General features: G+C 36.5%; 1 protein-coding gene and 1 long non-coding RNA gene across 17 annotated transcripts in view; one reads left to right on the top strand and one right to left on the bottom strand.

Moving 5' to 3' along the window:
- Positions 1 to 17,790, bottom strand: part of trdn (triadin) — a 58,520-nt gene extending 40,730 nt beyond the window's left edge. For 11 of the 16 annotated variants that reach the window (XM_058755369.1, XM_058755376.1, XM_058755373.1 and 8 more), the window contains exons 1-3: positions 5,793 to 6,157; positions 2,485 to 2,694; positions 1,583 to 1,621 (exon numbers count right to left, since the gene is read on the bottom strand). In XM_058755369.1, coding sequence (XP_058611352.1) covers positions 1,583 to 1,621; positions 2,485 to 2,694; positions 5,793 to 5,808 — 265 coding nt within the window. In that variant the 5' untranslated portion in view covers positions 5,809 to 6,157. Of the gene's footprint in view, positions 1 to 1,582; positions 1,622 to 2,484; positions 2,695 to 5,209; positions 5,308 to 5,792; positions 6,158 to 10,034; positions 10,384 to 17,698 lie in introns of those variants that run through there. The other 5 variants (XM_058755371.1, XM_058755370.1, XM_058755379.1 and 2 more) reach the window with 5 other exon arrangements.
- LOC131526812 (uncharacterized) lies at positions 14,968 to 17,234 on the top strand. Its single transcript, XR_009267539.1, has 3 exons — positions 14,968 to 15,197; positions 16,062 to 16,096; positions 16,511 to 17,234. It is a non-coding gene; the product is annotated as an uncharacterized LOC131526812 (long non-coding RNA).
- Positions 17,791 to 20,972: the final 3,182 nt, after the last annotated feature.

Genomic DNA, 20,972 nt, shown 5'->3' with positions numbered 1-20,972 from the left:
AGTTAATAAATGAAGTCACGCTACAGTGCTTTCAAAGCATAGTTATCGATGTTAGAGTAAAATTAATTGATTGAAGTGAATAATTTGAGGCTTATTGAAAGCAATATCGCAAAGTAGACACCAACACATGGAGGTTGGATATCATAGGGTGGAAGGGAGCAATTGGCACAAAGCTTATTGATGTCATGCTGGCTCAAATAAAATTATGGTTTAAAGTTTCTCAAATGATATACAGTCCACAGTTTTGAATTAAAAAATTTAGTATATTTTTGTTCTGAGAATTTCAGATTATTGTTAATGTCTTTGCTGCATGCGCATGATTTCTTTTTAAGCATTTTGCACTTAGAATCAAAATAGTTTTCATTCTCTTTATGTTACTGTAGTTCTGATGAAATCAGTGCCGCAAGCATTTTAATGATGCCATACTGTTTTATACCCCTCATATCAAGCCCATACTATGATATGAGGTCTGGTTTTATGATGTTTATGATTAACTTAGCCTACATATTTTTTAATATAATGGGTAAGAAGATATCTTTGTCTCTTGAGCTTAAATTAGATTCATGTTGCATTTCAATGTACAGCAACATTAGGAACTACAAATTAATTTGAAAAAAAATATATATATATTTGAAGCATTTATTATTATTTATCTTTTTTAAATGTCTGGAATTACAAATGCATTATTTTGCAATGTGTATGTTTAATTTGGAGACCAAAATAAACCATTATTTTTTGCACAGGAAAATGAAAGATGAACACTTTTGTACATTCTGGTGACACAACACCTTTTTTTTTCTTCTTTTTTAATATGCACAGTTAACTGTTGTTCCTTAAAAGCAAAAGCCTTATTTTAATTAACAGACCTAAATATGTAAACAAGATAAATATACTTGAAGCAAATTGGGTATTAAGATTTTCAAAGAATGTATCTTGAATTATTATTATTATTATTACCCCATTTGCAAATGTTTTTCTTGTTTTAATCAGAAATGTAAGAAAATTTAGTAAACTGTGCTCAAAACAGGAGATTGTACTCTCTGCTAGTGGTTTAGATGCATTCTTTCAAAACCAGTCTGACTTTATTGTTGCTTATGAAGTAAATGTATCTTGTTTTATAGGTGTTAAGCTATTACTAATGGAAAGCAAGACAAACATTTTGATGAATCTTTCTTTGTGGTGCACAGAGAAATATTAATGTTACAGTTGTGCATTGGCACAGAGGTGATTGAAGTAACTGTAAAACCCAATCAGATGTCTGAAATCCGAAGCAATCACTTTTTTATTACCATAAAGCACGGTGCAATCTGCTTTCAAAGTGAACTTAGTTCCACAATTCACTTTGCCATTATGATAAAGTCAAAGGTGTAGTGTCACACTGAATGGAATGCATGACAGTCTAGAGGAAGTGATGTTGTGTTCATGACAGACAGATTACATGGTTCAGTAAATTTGCATGTCTGAACGAATGTTTGAGATAAGAGTGACAGTTGCTCCCTGTTTGCATGCAAGAAAACACACACACACACGCACACACACAAAAACTGGCATTAGCACTGAACTTCAGGCAGAGAGTCTTTACCAGGTGGTAAACAGGGGTCGTCACAGTATAATGTATGGGCTTTTTATTGGATGGCAACAGGATGACACATGGTGATGGACAGGGTGGAAAAAGGAGGGAAACTTATTAGAAATAAGTAAATGTAAATGTGACTCCTAATGTGGGGCGGTGCAGTCATGTAGTGAACTACATGATAATGAAAGTCTAATGTTTCCTTTTTGAAATACTTTCAAAAATGGGTTAATGTGTTTGTGTTCTAGAGCTTGTGATGGAATGAATTGTGAATGAGACATGATCTCAATGACAGTGATAAATCCAATGACAATGACAATTTTTTTTTAAACAGTTGAAGAGTTCAAAATTGTCATTATGGAACTACTGACACACAGAGGAACAGATGACTGCAACTTCAAGCAATTCAGCACCAAAACAGGCATTCTATCATCTTCCTCGCATCAACAATGGATTCTAATGTATCATCAGGTGGTAATACAAGGTAAAATGGTGTCCTACAAGGACTTTTCTCTGACTCCACATGAATGCAGCGGTGGCTGATAGCAGCCCAGCCAACGGGACACCCTATCTATCCTTGTCACTGTCAATGCTATCAGGAACCAGTCAATATCCTTCCCTCCCGCTCTTTTTAGAAGCCTCGCAAGTTTGCCCTGTGGCACTGCTGATAAACTTCCAACAAGAAAACAAGCTCGGAGCTTTATCGCGTCGTAAAGACTCGTCCAAGCATCCAATTACACCTCATCTGAGTCCTGTTTTACTTTAAGCAGAGAGTTAATAAATAATATAAAGCCCTCAGTCAGGTAGCCTATAAAATAATCGACTGCTGCGTCCAACCTATAATCTCTTCAGGAAAACTGTTCCAAAATAACTCTCCAACGAATGGACCAAGATAAGAGAGCTGAACCTACCTTCAAGACCCTTGCTGTCGAGCAGGTCAAACATAATGACCGCCACAGCCGACCAGGTTACGATGAGAGCCAGCACGAGGATCCAGGCCATTGGGGAGTTGAATGTGGTGTACAGGTCATCAGTTAAGGTTCGTTTGGACGAACGTGTGGGATGTGCGCTCAGGTCATTCTTAGTCTCGACTATGGTAGTCGTGGTGGTGGAGGACCGCGCTGTAGGGACAGATGGAGGTTCAGAAATGTATAAATGCAAACAAGACAGGTACAAAACAGGTTAAACCATAAGAAACCATTCTAATTGGTTCAAGCTGGTAATTTCTGGTAAGAATCAGGTCCAGTTTCAGTTTTATACAGTTGTAGTCACTAGTGGAGTTTACATATTGGTTGTGTTAGAGCCCAGATGGTTAGAGTTTGAACCAATATCAAACCAGGTACGATGAACACTTTAAAGGAATAGTTCACCATAAAATAGAAATTATGTCAGTTCCTCTTTATGTTTTGGCTTTATTTGATTTAAAATATTCATTATATAAAGTGACTGTGTCAATTCAGAGGATTTTTTTGTGTGTGAACTAATCAAATCAGATGATTGGCTTCTATTAACTCCCTTAACCATTATATACGTTGTTGCTCCCAGAAATAAGGCATCTGCTAGTGATAGTTTACAAACATAGTTTATTTTGTCTGCGTAGAGCATCTACAGACAAAACAAAAAAGTATTTTGTCTGCACACTTCAAACAGCGAGTAATTTGTTTTATAAATGAGTATTATGGCTGCAATTTTAATTTCTACAGTATTTTGCACTAATTTCTTGTACTTTTTAACACATGGGATGGAAACGATGCTTTGTTTTCTAATGTTTGGAGATATATGTATTACACATACATTCACATACGTATTGTATGGAAACAAAGCTTTTGATGCTCAAAGATATTCAGGGAATCTGTCTACTGTATGCACATAGCATTAAAAGTTATCTAGTTCTGTCACGTTGCTCACTCTCTGTGCAGACAGGACATAAGAGTTATGAAGACAAAGACAGCTAGACGGCAGATGAATGTTTGTTTTTTTTTGTCTTTATCAATGCATTGCCTGGCAGAGAGATTGGATTGAACTTCTTGTCTGTCGATAGGGCGCACATCTGCAATGGCAATGTTTCATCGTTAAAACATCTCCAAGGCCACATGAGGAATGCTGGCGCTGTGTCATCTGTTGGCCGGAGCCCCTTTAAAAGCCTCTTTTCTAAATTGATATAAATTCTTGCAGCAGCTCAGTCTGAATTGCTGCTCAGAGAGTCCAAACATACGCCACATGTAACCTTTATATACGCCGCTACGTTTACGAGACCCCTTGATTGATCTTTGCCAATATTGTTGACTTAAATCATGGTAAATGATTGATTCTTGAGCAAGCCGTTGTGATTGTGTTTACAGAAATGAATTTGTGGATGATCCATTGTGAATCTGAGCCAAGATCAAAACAGTGGCTCTTGTTTCTGTTGGCCCTGTTGCCCAGAGATCCAACATTTTTCACTGGCTCCACTTTTGCTTGAACATAATGACGTGTCTGTGTGTTCGGGGGTTTGATACACACGTCACACGCCGAAAGTGTCAGCTGAGACCACCTGTTGCAGCTCTTCACATTTGTCCCTGTTGTCAAACTTAGGAATACACGTCCCATCCAAATGCTGACTCAAAAAGCTTTCTGCAGACACCATATGCTTAGCTGCATCTGGTTTGGAGTAATGCTGCATCTTTCTGTGTTATCATAACTTCGCCCTTGCAGATTGTCTACAAGCTTAAGTATCTGATTGTACAGAAACATAAGATCGCAGATAGTGTACACAAAAGACTTGGGAGAAATCTTTCCATGGCAACAGAGTGCGCAAATGTCACTTCAACTCGCGTTGCGCTGTAAACCAAACAGCGGCGGAAGGTGGCACAGTAAACGGCCCTTTTCTCATTGCGTTTATTATGAGACCTTGTCCTCCTCAGATCCATGTGTGGATATCCATGGAAACTAATCCCAGGTTAGTAAGTGAGAGCTGTTGAGACAATGAAGTCAGCATAAAAAAAATGCTCTGCACCGCTATTCCTTCAAGTGTCACTTTAAATATGATTTATTCAGGCTGATCTGAGAGACTTTTCACAGTTTAATCAGAATATCAAATTTACTTTTTAAGTCTTTGCAACATTAAGCCATTTCACGCAAGACTGGGGCTCATTTATGCAGGCCCTTGACGTCAGTAATTGGCTTTTTTTTTTGGAACTCTATCTCAAGTCACTGATAATGACTTATCAAACTTTTTAAACCCATTCCCTTTTTGGTTTGGAAACTGAAAGGGTTTCAACGTCTTGGGAAAACCTTTGGGAATACCACATTTCTAAATCTAGGAGTTAAACGATTCAACTATCAATGAAAATGTTCTGAAGAGAAACTGGAACTTTAAGTCATGTGGACCACTTTTGTGGCTCCTGAAAAGCTTCAGTCCCCATTGAAAGCTTACTGTAACTTTATTCCAAGTTTTCAAAAGTCATACTATAACTGTGAAACAGCCTGAAGTTGTTGTTCACTGATTATCTTGACAGCCGCTGCTCTTGAGAGACGTAATGATGGTTGATTTGTAAATCAATCATTGTTTTAAGTCAAATCTTTTCAGTGAGTGATTTATTCAAGAATCAACCTAGTCCAAATCTTAAACCAAAACCATTGACTCGGTGATCTCACTGCAATGACTTGAGAAGAATGGACTAGTAGCATGGACCTCTTTTATGGAGCATTTGTGTCCTTTTTAAAGCTTCAGTCACTGTTCATTGTAATTTCTTCTGTGGAAGACAAATGATGAAATCATCATATGGGTTGGGAACGGCTTGAGGGTAAGTAAATTACTTCAAGAATTGTTTGAACTGTAAATTTAAAATGCATTTTAAATAAAAATGTTTGGGTGAACTATTCCTTTAAATGTATTCCCTCTCTAGCTGATTGAACTGTATATCAGTTGATAACACTACCTTAAAACCCTTAAAAAGCTGCAACAATATCATAGGCCTGCTTCAAAGCACTACAGATTCCCATAGAGCCATACGATATGGTGTATTTTTAGCAGCTTTCAACCATAAAATTCCCCTGCAAAGCAGATGGTTGCTGTCTAAGAGACTGTTAACTTGACTAAGCGACTAAGTTAAAGTACAATACTTGACTGTATACTGTTAGTAGCATAATTTACATTACATACACTAATGTTTGTTTGACTTGCACATTATTGTTAAATACACTTAGAAATGTAACTGGAAAATGAATTTGACAGTACCTTCCATCTCTCTCATGCACTAACAGGCTGAAAACACAATCTCAAGAGTCGATTTCCCGGTCCGGAATAGTTTTCCAATCGAAAGCACCACAGTGGCTCTCTGTGCCTTTCCTGTTAGAGTCCCAATAAACCTTGCACTTGTGCCAGGGCCCCCTACAAGGAAGCAAAAAAGTGGCACCTGTTGCTTAAAGTGGCATAGGAAAAAAAAAAACTATACACTAAAAAAAAACTATACACTTCCAGCTGGGACCAAGTACCAGCAGGAAGGGGAAAAAAAACAAGGCTAGGCTGTCAAAAGAGCAAATCAAGCCCTAGGTTGTCCTTATGTTTGTTACCAGCCCATGATGTGTGTGTGTGGGTCAGGAAACATGGGAGAGAGGGGAGGACGGGTTTCAAGGTAACCTTATCTGTAACTGGACTGTGGTTTATTCTTAGAGTCCCCGGCAGCAACAGCATTATGTTTTGCCTTTTTTGGCCAGGGGTGTTACCCCTGAAGAGGAGCTGGGCTGTCATCGGTTGAGTGTGCGGAAGGCAACTGCACACATGAAAATGTGTGTATTTTGATCCATTTTAGCACCATTTTCTGCTAATTTACATAATGAAATGTTGCATGTTATACGTTAAAAGCATGATATACTGCATATAGATCTCTTTAATGGAGATTTTTAGCTAAGATTGGAAAGCAGTAGTGAAGCAAATGAATGCATGTGAGAAACGGAGCCCGTGATAAACTCAGGTTAAGCTGTTTACAGTGGCTTGTTAAATATTCATGCAAATCAAGCGGAACCTTTTTCATAAACCGTGCAAATGGAACATTTAGAAAGTTGACCTTTAAAGAGCAAATTGCATTTTATTCTTTCAGCTGTACCTTCCCCATATTTCAGGGAATAGGGAAAAGCTTGAGATGTCAGACCATGAGTGTGCTTTTAGGATTGTATGAAATTGCTTGACAAGAACAGGTTTCTTTCTTATGTTAAAAGGTCCTGTTGAAACAGGAAATTGGCATGTCACTTATTTTTCAGGAATAGCCAATAGGCTTTAGTTGTGCTTAGCCTTTTTTTTTTCTTTTTTTTTTTGTAGACAGTCATCCTCTTGCTTTGCTATTGCTAATATTTTATTGGACAACACTTTGGATATAACCACAAGTGCTAGAGGAGTTATCAGTATTTTTATTTATTTATTTTTGCAGACAAATGTATATCTAGCTGTTAAACTTATAGTACAGTGGCACATAGGTGACATTAAAGGCAACACATGGACTATATGCTACAATACTTAAATTTTGAGTTAAAATCTCAAATTTTAAAGCTAAATTTTGAGGAATGTTAAGCGTACTAAAATCTGAAATTACGACTGAAGCAAATTTGACTATCCCAATCAGCCCACAATAGCAGCACTGGCCTCAACCAATGGTTTGAGTTTATGGACTAAAAAAAAGCCAAATAATATCCAAAACATTACTACATTACCACTAAAAATTGACACTTTTTTCTTATTCCTTTTATTTGAAGACCCATATTCATGACGACAAACTTGCATTTTTAGTCTTGTCCCTTCGGAGCTTAGTATACAACAGAAGCTTTGCATTTCTCACCCACTCATCTGCATTGCTGTCGTAGTCAGTCAACCCTTTTGCAGGTCAAGATGAAACATGCAGGTCTGATGAAATCGGGTGCAATGAGGAGGAAAAATGACTGGCATTGTGATGCGAATCACGGGTGTTTTTTTTCGTATGCGCGTGTGTTTGTGTGTGCGTGTGGAGCCCACGCTGGGAGAAGGTTGACGCAGACACATTCTGTCCTGTTTAGTGAGCCGCTATGTCACCTCAGGGTTCAATCCTAGCTCGTCGTCTCTGAACAGCTATCACATAAAAGACACTGCGATGACATCTGTGACCTCCTTATCTCACAATAGCAGGGTTTTATATCAGCCAGATTTACATCTAAATGCTGCCTCTCTGAATAGCTTCTCAAGTCCCTGAAATGAGACAAGACTTTGCCAAGGGTCTGAATAAACTATCTGTATCTCTATCTATGGTGCAAAGGTGAGAAAAAAAGCATTGTGTTTTGCAGACGGCTCAATCAGCAGTGCTCTGAATGCCATGCTAAAAGTGGAAGCTGGATAACTAGTCATTGCATTAAATAAGCAAAACTGCCAATTGAAGATTAGGAACAGATGTAGAAAAACAAATGAAGGTTCAGGTGTTTTTAAGGAAGGGAACTGAGAATAATTTAACAGTTTTGGTTCGGTTTCCTCTTAAAGATTCCAGTTTCCTCACCGTTTCATTAACTTTTCTTTTGTTTCACCAAAAATGACCGGACTTATAGAAGAAGTTTGTTTGGGAATCGGACTACACTGGTTGTGCTATGTTTTTTTATCCACTAAAACGAAACGACTCATAGGAGTCATTCGTTTGGGGATTGGATTATATTTGTTGCACTGTATGTTTCGGATAGCTATCTGATTGTGAAAAGACCAGGTGTAAATGCCCTCCGAAAAGCTTTCGAGATTATTATTTTTTTATTATTATTTTTTTTTAATCTGATCACTCAAACCACTTCAGGAGGTCGTCTGGTGCCGCATCCCAGGCGAAAATGGACAAGTGTAAATGCATGTGGTTGTTGAAACCACATATGAGGAATTTACTTCTCCCAAAATGTTAAAACAATAAATGTGAGAGAGCATGTTATAGGCTATGATATGTTATTGCCAGATATGACGGCGCTAATGCAACACGCATTGCCGTGAATGAGTAGCTGAGTATTTCTTTATCAAGCTGATGAAACTATGAATGAAACTAAAAGAAGACGCAGATGCTCAACACACAGTCATCTTCATTAAAAGTAGTGAAACTAACTTATCTTTCCAGTGCTGATGCCGCGCTCTCTCCTATTGCAGTCTTTGATCTTGAAATTAGCTGATAATGAATAAAATGCAGCCATTATCTGTTACTTTTGATGAAACTCCACTAAATTTGTATATAACGAGGGAATTGAAGATCGGATTTATATCTGTTTTACAAAGACACATTTATGTGGCCAAGTGTAAATGGAAAGGTTTTAACAAATAAGATGAACATATGAAGTGACCAGGTGTAAACAGGCTCATTAATTTGGGAATCAGACTACACTGGTTGCGCTGTATATTTTTGATCCACTAAAAACTAATGACTCATAGAAGTCCTCTGTTTGTAAATTGGACTGTACTAGTTGCACTGCTTTGTGATCTACTAAAAAGGACCGACTTGTTGGAGTTGTTAATTTGGAAAATTGGACTCTAATAGTTGTGCTGCATGCTTTTGATCCACTAAAAAAAGAACCAACTCCTAGCAGTCATTTGTTTGGAAATCATACCAAAATCACCAAAAAGAATCTCAAAATTGGGCAATATCATTTGTGTTGTAGATCCCATAAGTGTTCTAGTCCCATTGAATAAGTGGTGCAGAAAACATATTGTCATTCACCTCTGGTACAGAATGATCTGATCTGAATAAGATCTTGTTTTTAAGGGATTGTAAAATGGCTGTAATGACTTAACAAAATCAGTAATCCATGCAGAACTAAAAAACTGCTGAGCGACATAATGCAGTCACAGCCAATCAGAGGATTTCTGATGCAAAATGACGTTTTATGTAGAGCTGGATGTTGGACCAATGAGATTTTGTGGACGTGGCTACCTAATGCAGTGATGCAGATATAGAAACAAAAATTCAGATTTACTTTACAGATTTGTTGAGTAATGTTTTAGGAATTTGTCAAGGGTATCAGTGATATAAGGTGGATAACTAGTCAGCAGCCTATAAAGCTTACTGTGTTTCTTCAAAAAGCTTTGTGAAAGATATGCAGATTTGTTTTTTACATCATCTCAGTCTTTGGTCTGTGAAATAAAAAAAAGGAATAAAAAAGGAACAACCATAAAAGAGCTGATGAGTCTATAATGATGAAAAATCCAGCAAAGTAGCCAAATTCTTTCCATCCATGAATGATTTTAAAGAACTAATTTAGAAAATAAATGGCTTTTTGTGAGCCATACAAATACAGTTTCTGGAAAGAGAAAGCAATAAACCAGCAGGTTGTGAAACAAAAATGTGATTCATAAACTTGTCTATAAAAACAAAGCATTCACTTTTATAGCATTCCCTGTTTGACAACCAAGTATTTTACAGTTTGCAATTGTCAGCCGAAACAACAACACACCATCTCCAAATCATTTCATTTAGAAGGTAAAACTAGCATTACTAACCTGGCATGATACAGATTTGGGCTGCTTCATTGGAAAATAATCCTTCAGCACAGGCAGAAACTTAAAGAAGCCTTCGTCTCCCTAAGAGACGTCAGGTTTTGTTCCTTCTCACATGGTGAGATCTGTAGCTGTTGGTGAGAGGAAGCAGACCCAGCAGTAAAGGATCGGACAAAACTGCATCTTAATGGGTAATTTAAAAGAACTGCTGATGAAGTCATTAATACTTAAAGACAGTCTGTCTGGAGTGCAATAGCAAGCAGCGCTAAATGACCATAATGGGAGGAGAGGTCAGGCCCTGATTCAAATGCTTTTGGAGAACAGGAATTTGAGGGGGGAAAAAGAACAAAAATAGGCCTAATGGGCTCTGTCATTGTATTTCACAGGGAGTGGTGTTATGGATGTTATGAGTGCATCAAACCCCTGTTATGCCATGCCAAACCCAATCATAATTTAGTCCTGTCAGCTCTAACCGGCCATCTGGATGCTTGCTGTACTAGACAACAACAGAGCCATAAACAAGGAAGAAAATGGGTAACACAGAGCACACTGAGCCTCTGGTTTAATGGGAGTATTGATGGGATCATAATGTATGAATAAGGATGTCTTTTTGGGGGGTTGAGGCCTCCTTATAGAGCTGTTCCTAGTCTTAAAAGCTGGAAGAGAATTAGCATTATTGAGCCGTGGGTTCCCTTCTACAGTTTTGAATAGGTTTTTATAGCAGTTTTCAGTTTAATAAGTAAAATAGGTCTGTGGTTAACATTACTTGAAGAGACTTTAACACTATGTTCTGAAATTACACCAGTCACACCTCATATGTTGAAACTGTTGTGTTTTACAAAAACCAGATTCTACATTCACAACGCTCATTACATTATTATTATTTATTAAAGAAATTAATAATTTCATACAGAAAGGATGCATTAAATTGATCAATAGTGACAGTAAAGACATTTATGGTGTCTCAGAAGAATCCTGAAAAAAGTGTTTCTAAAAAGAAAAAACTATTAAGCAGCTCTGTTTTCATCACTGATAATAATAATAATAATAATAATAATAATGAATGTTTCTAGAGCACCAAAACAGCATATTGGAATGATTTCTGAAGGAACATGTGAAGGCTGCTGTAAATTCAGCTTTGCTATCACAAGAATAAATAAAACTTTTAAATATATTAAAAATAAGATTGTTTTTGTTTTACAATATTAATGTTTTACTTTTTTATTTTTTTAGACACTGACAGTCATGGTGATGGAACTGTTGTTGTGTGAACAAAAATGTTGATGTACTTCAAAACTTCCACTGAAAAATAACATTTGGGTGAGGAAAATTACATTCTCATAATTTTTTTGACCTTTAAAAATAAATAGTGAATTTTGTTTCTTAAATATAAACAGTAGTTGCAAAGTAAACAAAATAGAGGCCTTTATGATGTGTATTATATTTAACTGGGCTGCATTATGAAAAATGAAAGTGGAGTTTTGGACTTTTAATGAACGAGATGACAAATATGTAAGGCTGGCCTAACAGTGACAAATAGTAGTTAAAATATCACACATCAGACTAGTTCAACCAAAACAGAACAGAACAGAACAGAACAGGGAATGGTGATTAATTGATAGATGAAAGTCATGTGGATTACTTCTGGATTATTGTGATGTTTTTATCAGCTGTTCTCATTCTGATGGCACCCATTCACTGCACAGGTTCAATTGCTGAGCAAGTGATATAATGCTACACTTATCCAAATCTGTTCCAATAAAAAAACTAACTATAGTACATCTTGGATGGCCTGAGGATGAGTAAATCTTCAGCATTTTGTTTTCATTTTTGGCTGATCTATTCACTGTAAAAAATTTACATTCTGAAAAATTGTGGAAACTGACAAACAAATACTGACTCAACAAATTGCGTCCCAATAATTACCCCCCCAAAAATTTTTTTAGTAATTTTAGCTGAAGGTCTGAAGTTAAAATTAAAAATATATTTTCACCGAATATATTAAATTGTGCTCAGCCAATCTATCAGGCAGAAGTGAAAAACGTGGGTATTATAATACCGCCTCTGATGAGTATTGACGCCTGATGAAAATGATGAATTCACGCCTTTACTGGTGTCATGTTGGCGTTAATAACCTAGTTTAGCTCATACTGATCTCTCGGTAGGGGAGGGGTGTGCGCGATATACAGGTGCTGGTCATATAATTAGAATATCATCAAAAGTTGATTTATTTCACTAATTCCATTCAAAAAGTGAAACTTGTATATTATATTCATTCATTACACACAGACTGATATATTTCAAATGTTTATTTCTTTTAATTTTGATGATTATAACTGACAACTAAGGAAAATCCCAAATTCAGTATCTCAGAAAATTAGAATATTACTTAAGACCAATACAAAGAAAGGATTTTTAGAAATCTTGGCCAACTGAAAATGAAAAGTATGAGCATGTACAGCACTCAATACTTAGTTGGGGCTCCTTTTGCCTGAATTACTGCAGCAATGCGGCGTGGCATGGAGTCGATCAGTCTGTGGCACTGCTCAGGTGTTATGAGAGCCCAGGTTGCTCTGATAGTGGCCTTCAGCTCTTCTGCATTGTTGGGTCTGGCATATCGCATCTTCCTCTTCACAATACCCCATAGATTTTCTATGGGGTTAAGGTCAGCCGAGTTTGCTGGCCAATTAAGAACAGGGATACCATGGTCCTTAAACCAGATACTGGTTGCTTTGGCACTGTGTGCAGGTGCTAAGTCCTGTTGGAAAATGAAATCTGCATCTCCATAAAGTTGGTCAGCAGCAGGAAGCATGAAGTGCTCTAAAACTTCCTGGTATACGGCTGTGTTGACCTTGGACCTCAGAAAACACAGTGGACCAACACCAGCAGATGACATGGCACCCCAAACCATCACTGACTGTGGAAACTTTACACTGGACCTCAAGCAACCATTTTGTCAAGCAAAAAAAAAAAAAAATAAATAAATTACTTTCATCAGAGAACATAACTTTGGACCACTCAGCAGCAGTCCAGTCCTTTTTGTCTTTAGCCCAGGCGAGACGCTTCTGAAGCGGTCTGTTGTTCGAGAGTGGCTTGACACAAGGAATGCGACAGCTGAAACCCATGTCTTGCATACGTCTGTGCGTAGTGGTACTTGAAGCACTGACTCCAGCTGCAGTCCACTCTTTGTGAATCTCCCCCACATTGTTTCACAATCCTCTCCAGGGTGTGGTTATCCCTATTGCTTGTACACTTTTTTCTACCACATCTTTTCCTTCCCTTCACTTCTCTATTAATGTGCTTGGACACAGAGCTCTGTGAACAGCCAGCCTCTTTTGCAATGACCTTTTGTGTCTTGCTCTCCTTGTGCAACGTGTCAATGGTCGTCTTTTGGACAACTGTCAAGTCAGCAGTCTTCCCCATGATTGTGTAGCCTACAGAACTAGACTGAGAGACCATTTAAAGGCCTTTGCAGGTGTTTTGAGTTAATTAGCTGATTAGAGTGTGGCACCAGGTGTCTTCAATATTGAACCTTTTCACAATATTCTAATTTTCTGAGATACTGAATTTGGGATTTTCCTTAGTTGTCAGTTATAATCATCAAAATTAAAAGAAATAAACATTTGAAACATATCAGTCTGTGTGTAATGAATGAATATAATATACAAGTTTCACTTTTTGAATGGAATTAGTGAAATAAATCAACTTTTTGATGATATTCTAATTATATGACCAGCACCTGTATATTGTCTGCGATAATATCATTTTTGTTTTAAGGATGTGGGGTTTAACATTATGGGCCTGTTTACACCTGGTCACTTCATGCCTTTTCTCTGATCGGACATCTATCTGATTTGTTAAAACGTTTCCATCTACACTGGTCACATATGTGTCTTCGCAAAACGGATATAAATCCGTTCTTAAGTTCCCGCGCTATATGCAAATTTAACGGAGTTCACGTCAATGAAAGCAATACATAGGCGCTGCATGTTTATTCGTTATCAGCTAATTTCAATATCAGAGACCGCAACAGGAGAGAGCGCGACATCAGCACTGGAAAGATAGTCTCACTACTTTGAATGAAGATGTTGTATGTTGAGCGTCTGCGACTTACTTTCAGTTTCAGTTTGCGCGTCGGCTTGCTGAAGAAATACTCAACTCATCCGCGGTGACGCTTGTTGCATTAGCGCTGTCATATCTGACTATAGCATGCCTATAAAACGCTCTCACACGTTTATTATTTTAATATTTTGGGAGGAGTAAAATTAGCATATGTGGTTTCAACAATCAGATGCATTTACACTTGTCCAGTTTCGTCTGGAATGCGGCCCAGACCACCTCCAGAAGTGGTTTGAGCGATCGGATTTATCCGTCTCGAAAGCGTTTCGGAGGGCATTTACACCTGGTCTTTTCAGGATCGGATAGCTATCCGATCAGAAAAAACGCATGAAGTGACCAGGCCCAGCCGGCACATGACCGACCTTCAACGTTGAAATATGGTTGAAATAATGACAGTTGTTATTTCAACATTGAAACAACATTGAAAAAAGGTTTAATGCTAAATGGTTGAAAAAGGTTACCAAAAACACTTGTAAATCAATGTTGATTTGTTTTTTTTTTTTACAAGAACTGTATGTTGAATCAACTTAATGTCTTCAACAGCATACAAAAGAAATTTCTGCCTTTTAAATTATTATTACTAAATTATTTAAGATCATTATTATTATTTTATTAGCATTTTACAATATTTTGATCGTTAAACCTATTCTAAAATCTAAAGGTATATGTTAAAATATTATCATCATTAACAACAATAAAACTAAATACATTTCACTGCGTTTACTTTATTGCTTTGATCATGATTGGTTAATCTGGCTGTCATCCAGGAAACTGGCCAATGAAACTGTTCGCGCCTTTCTAAGTTTGAAAATATGACCGTTTTTATCGTCTTTCTGAGTGAGGCGGCTGACTGACTGTGTGTGTATGTGAGCTGCAGCTCGTTGAGATTGCTCGGTCGGTCCCGAATTATTTTATATTTGCCTGTTAAATTTTTATTTTGAGCGAATTTGAGTCGTGACATGTCAACGGAGGACAAAAACTAGAGTGTGAACACAGGAAGGGTCAGGTGTGATCTGCGAGGTCCAGCAAACACACGGACAAAATCAGGTAAGAAAATCGCTATCTTACCTTTCAAAAATAGTTTAGTATAATGTTACCAGAGTTTACAAATGGGTAAATGACATGTAACGTTAACCTGCAGAAGATACCTGTCTGTGTGTGTGTATTTTGTATTGCTTTATCACAGATGCTAATGTTAATGTGTATGTTGCTAGTAAGTTGTGTTAATGTCTGTCTTAGAGATTTTTCACATTTTTCTGATGTGAATGCCATGCACTGTGTTATATTTTTAATCGTATAATAGTCTAAAAGATAACATACTCTGTTCATGTTTTCTAAATATCATATAATCGCAAATTTAAACGAATTAAGATTGTTTAAAGTGTGGTATGAGTACCACTAGTGCTACTCAGGCTTCCTCTAGTGGTACGCAGAGGAATTATTAAATTAAATATAAATTAATGTTAATACATTTTAAGTTCATCTTTATTTGAGTAAAGTTTTTTTTTTTTTTTTACATTTAAGTATAGTACAGTTTTTATTTAACTTTTGGTACAACATATTTTAATTTAATCATTATTTAAGTTTTGTATTTACCTGTATGTAAGCACCGTGCAGTGTTAATGTTCAAACTGTATTTACAATGTTAAAGTGGCTGACAACAATACATATTCTTATTAGGAATAAAACACCCCCGATTTGAACTGTGCAGAGCTGTAGCTGAATAGTTGGGCCTATTACACTACTTTATTTTAATGTTGGTCATTATTGTGGTACTTGGAGAGCCAAATATTTTCTGAGGTGGTACTTGATATAAAAAGTTTGAGAACCACTGTTTTAAAGGAATGGTATAAAACGAAAAACTGCTTTTTAAGAACTTTTCAGTAAACCATTTCTTCTTTCCCCTCGTAGAGTCATCAAGGATCCAGCTGTTTATTGGCAATTTGGTAAGGAATTGTTCATCTGCAACATTGCACTGTCACTTCTGGTAGAGATTCATTGACCTTTTGTGAAAGGTTTTGATTTTACTTGGTTTAATAAAAATTTTGATTTGATTTTACTTGTTTTACTAAATACACTGTATAGTATAGGATTCTGATTTAAAACAGTGTAACTGGGGGCTCTGAAAAAACTGCTTGTGAATAATTTAATATTGCAAACTTTCATCTGAATACATTAAATAGGTGTTTAATGAATAGTGTTGTGCACTTTGTTTCCAACCCCACTGTTATTGAACTTAAAGTGAAAATATTGTATGTGATTTGTTTTGCATTCAGTTTTCAGTTAAAGATATTTCACAATATCAAAGTTGATATTTTATGAGTATTTATTGTTGGTGTTTTTATTATTTATACATACAGGACAGTACAGAAAGTGCACAAGTGTGAGAGAGAGGAGGGGACGGCATTAGAAAGGACCTAGAGCTGGGACTCTTTCAAGGATCACCCAAAGCACAACCACGCTATATGTACAAGGCAGCTGGTTCTAACATTTTATCAGAATTTGAAGAAACATTTCTACTTAAAATATTAAATGCATTTCATTCAAGGCAGCGTTTTTCCTGCATAAAGAATTTCCTCTGGCTGTCGACAAAACTCCTTATCCTTTACCACCGACATGGTTTCTGTTGCAGGTTCCATTCTTGAACTGTTCAACACATTCTCACTGCACAAATGTACAAATCTCTTGTAATGAGACACATTAGTAAAACATGTTTTCACAGAAACTATAGATTTCCACCAAAATAAAAGATCAACTGGTTTCAGTCAAAAGAAGTACAAGGGTTTCTCTTGCAAGTGCAGCGCAAAATATGCATGTTATGGTACAAACACTGAGTCTTTAAATGTTGTATTTGGATTTTACAGGTTTTTAACAATACATCCAAACACAAACACTGCAAGCTAAAGTTTGGGATTATTTTCATCAGTTTTATAAAGTATGTTTCCAAAATAAAACTGCTGTTTTACCATTTTCAGCGTGTGGTAGTTTATTGAAGTTGATTGTAAAGCTGCTAGTTCTACTGGTTTTTAGCAATACATCCAAGCACAAACACCGCAAACTAAAGTTTAAGATTATTTTCATGTGTTTTATATGTTTCCAAAATAAAACGGTTGTTTTACAATATTGAGCATGTGGTAGTTTATTGAAGTTGATTGTAAAGCCATTGCTGCCAGTCATTTGATTTTTAAACTTTATGTATGTGTACAGTGTTGATCTAAATGCAAACTAGGTTCTAATTGAACGTACAGTTGTGTATTCACTCATGTTGAAAGTACGACGGTGAAACAACGTCGAGTTATCAACGTTGATTCAATTTGCAAAATCAACACATAATTCAACGTTAATCCAACGTCTACAGAACGACCTTAATTCACCGATGCTGTAGGTAAGACGGCGAAACAACGTCACAATATCAACGTTGATCCAATTTGCAAAATCGAAACATAATCCAACATTGATTCAACCATGGTACCCGACGTTGATTCACCGGTGAATCAACGTTGAAATGCCGGCTGGGGCGTGTATTCCAGAAAGCATGGTTAACTTACCGTCAGATAAACCCTGAACTTTCGGTTGATTAACCCCAAACCTTGCTTACTCGAGGTACGTGGTTCCAAAAATGCGTCCGGGAGTAAGTTCATTCAACTCAGAGTATGTTCCTGGTTAAGACTCGAGACATTCTCAACAGAGCGACGAATCGACGAGTCACTATGGAAACGGACGCTAAGAATAAGCGCGCCATAATGCTTTCTTCTTCTTCTGTTCAAAGGTCATGTATGATGGTTTTGCAATCATTTTAATTTTTTTTCCGTTTAATCTTTAATCCTTGAGAATAAGAATTATATTGTTTGTTTGATGCTAATTATATATTAAGTCATATCAGATATGTATTTTTATTATAGAAATACATTATAGAAAATGCCGATCCATGTGTGAGATGATAATATAAAATGTAATAAATTATATTATTATATTAGCCTATATATATATATATATATATATATACAGTGGTATGCCAAAGTTTGGGCACCCCTGTAAATTTTCATGATTTTCCTTTATAAATCATTGGTTGTCTGGATAAGAAATTTCAGTTAAATATATCATATAGGAGACAAACACAGTGATATTTGAGAAGTGAAATAAAGTTTATATGATTTATGGAAAGTGTGCAAGAATTATTTAAACAAAATTAGGCATGTGCATAAATTTAGGCACCACAAAAGAAAAATTCACTAAATATTTTGTGCATCCTCCTTTTGCAGAAATAACAGCCTCTAAACGCTTTCTATAGCTTCCAATTAGAGTCTGGATTCTGGCAGAAGGTATTTTGGACCATTCTTCTTTACAAAACATCTCCAGTTCAGTCAGGTTTGATGGTTTCTGAGCATGGACAGCCCGCTTTAAATCACACCACAAATTTTCAATAATATTCAGGTCTGGGGACTGAGATGGCCATTCCAGAACGTTGTACTTGTTCCTCTGCATGAATGCCTTAGTAGATTTTGAGCAGTGCTTAGGGTCGTTGTCTTGTTGAAAGATCCAGCCCCGGCGCAACTTCAACTTTGTCACTGATTCCTGGACATTGTTCTCCAGAATCTGCTGATATTCAGTGGAATCCATGCGACCCTCAACTTTAACAAGATTCCCAGTCCCTGCACTGGCCACACAGCCCCACAGCATGATGGAACCGCCACCAAATTTTACTGTAGGTAGCAAGTGTTTTTCTTAGAATGCTGTGTTGTTTTTCCGCCATGCATAACGCCCCTTGTTTTGCCCAAATAACTCTATTTTAGTTTCATCAGTCCACAGCACCTTATTCCAAAATGAAGCTGGCTTGTCCAAATGTGCTTTAGCATACCTCAAGCGACACCGTTTGTGGCGTGTGCAGAGAAAAGGCTTTTTCCGCATTACTCGTCCATACAGCATCTCCTTGTGTAAAGTGCGCTGAATAGTTGAACGATGCACAGTGACACCATCTGCAGCAAGATGATGTTGTAGGTCTTTGGAGCTGGTCTGTGGGTTGACTGTGACTGTTCTCACCATCCTGCGCCTCTGCTTATCTGAGATTTTTCTTGGTCTGCCACTTGGCCTTAACTAGAACTGTGCCTCTGGTCTTCCAATTCCTCACAATGTTCCTCACAGTTGAAACTGAGAGCTTAAATCTCTGAGACAGCTTTATGTATCCTTCCCTAAACCATGATGTTCAACAATCATTGTTTTCAGGTCATCTGAGAGTTGTTTTGAGGCTCCCATGTTGCCACTCTTTAGAGAAGATGCAAAGAGGAGAAACACTTACAATTGGCCTCCTTTAAATACTTTCTCATGATTGGATTCACCTGTGTATGGAGGTCAAGGGTCACTGAGGTTACCAAACCAATTTTGAGTTCTAATAATCAGTGCTAAAGGTATTGAAATCAATAAAATGACAAGGGTGCCTAAATTTATGCACATGCCTAATTTTGTTTAAATAATTCTTGCACACTTTCCATAAATCATATAAACTTTATTTCACTTCTCAAATATCACTGTGTTTGTCTCTATATGATATATTTAACTGAAATTTCTTATCCAGACAACCAATGATTTATAAAGGAAAATCATGAAAATTTACAGGGTGCCCAAACTTTGGCATACCACTGTATATATATATATATATAGGCTAATATAATAATATAATTTATTACATTTATTATATTAGCCTATATATATATATATATATATATATATATATATATAGGCTAATATAATAAATTAAACATTACATTTTCATAATAGTGTTTTATAATTTATACAGATAACTGTTATATATGCCAATAAAATATAATAACCATATTAGAGCAATATATAGGCTAACCTTATTTATTACTTATATTAGCGCTTTATCATTAAAATAACATACAACTATATATATATATATATACATAACTGTATTGTAATAATATATAATATTGTGCGCTATCTGTCACGCCCACTGAAGGCTCGTCAGTAGATCATACATGCTCTGATAGCGCTGAAGTGAACTGGAACATAACCTGCTCAGGAGCAGGTTATCTTCAGAGAGCAAGTTGCTATGGTTACTTACATACCCTCAAAGTAACCTCCGATTTTGGAACCGAAAGCTGAGGTTATCCGCTCACTTATCCTCAAACATATCCGGGTATGTCACAAAACCTGCTTTCTGGAATACACCCCAGGTGTAAACAGCCCCTATGAGTATATCGTAAAAACCAAACAAATCACACCGACAGACTGCACGCATACATTACGTGATGCACGTTAGACTAGTGCGCGTGAGCATTAGAGTGTGTTCTTTCACTACATGATTCAGTGTTTTTAAATGCATTTAGAATGATCACAAAATTCAAGATATGGGGGCAGAAAATGTATATATATGTATATCATTTTAAATAGTTAATCAATGTCACATGAAGAGTAACATTTTTTCTTCCACAAAGCAACATGATTACAAATGTGATACTGATTTTATACAACAGTCCAATAAACAAGATGGTAATATTAAGGGACTTACGTTTTAGACACAATATTGCCTGTTTTTGCTCTATTTCGTCAACAAAAATAATTACAATTTGTGTCTCTGAGCAACATGTCCTGTTTCCTTCCTGAATGAATCAACCGTTTAAATGATTCAGTTCAATAGCAATGACATGATGCCACCTGCTGGCGGTTTTAATTTCACATTTAATTCCAAATATCAGTATTCAACGTTTTAATGTTTAAAATATCAAAACATTATTTATGCAGTTAAATTATTCATGTCCTGCATTAAACAGTGTGTAAATACTTCTAAATGCCACTTCAGAT

Source organism: Onychostoma macrolepis, chromosome 20, assembly GCF_012432095.1.
Source record: "Onychostoma macrolepis isolate SWU-2019 chromosome 20, ASM1243209v1, whole genome shotgun sequence".
Lineage (NCBI taxonomy): Eukaryota > Metazoa > Chordata > Actinopteri > Cypriniformes > Cyprinidae > Onychostoma > Onychostoma macrolepis.
Note: the sequence above shows the minus strand (reverse complement) of the source record. Positions and strands in the feature narration are given on the sequence as shown.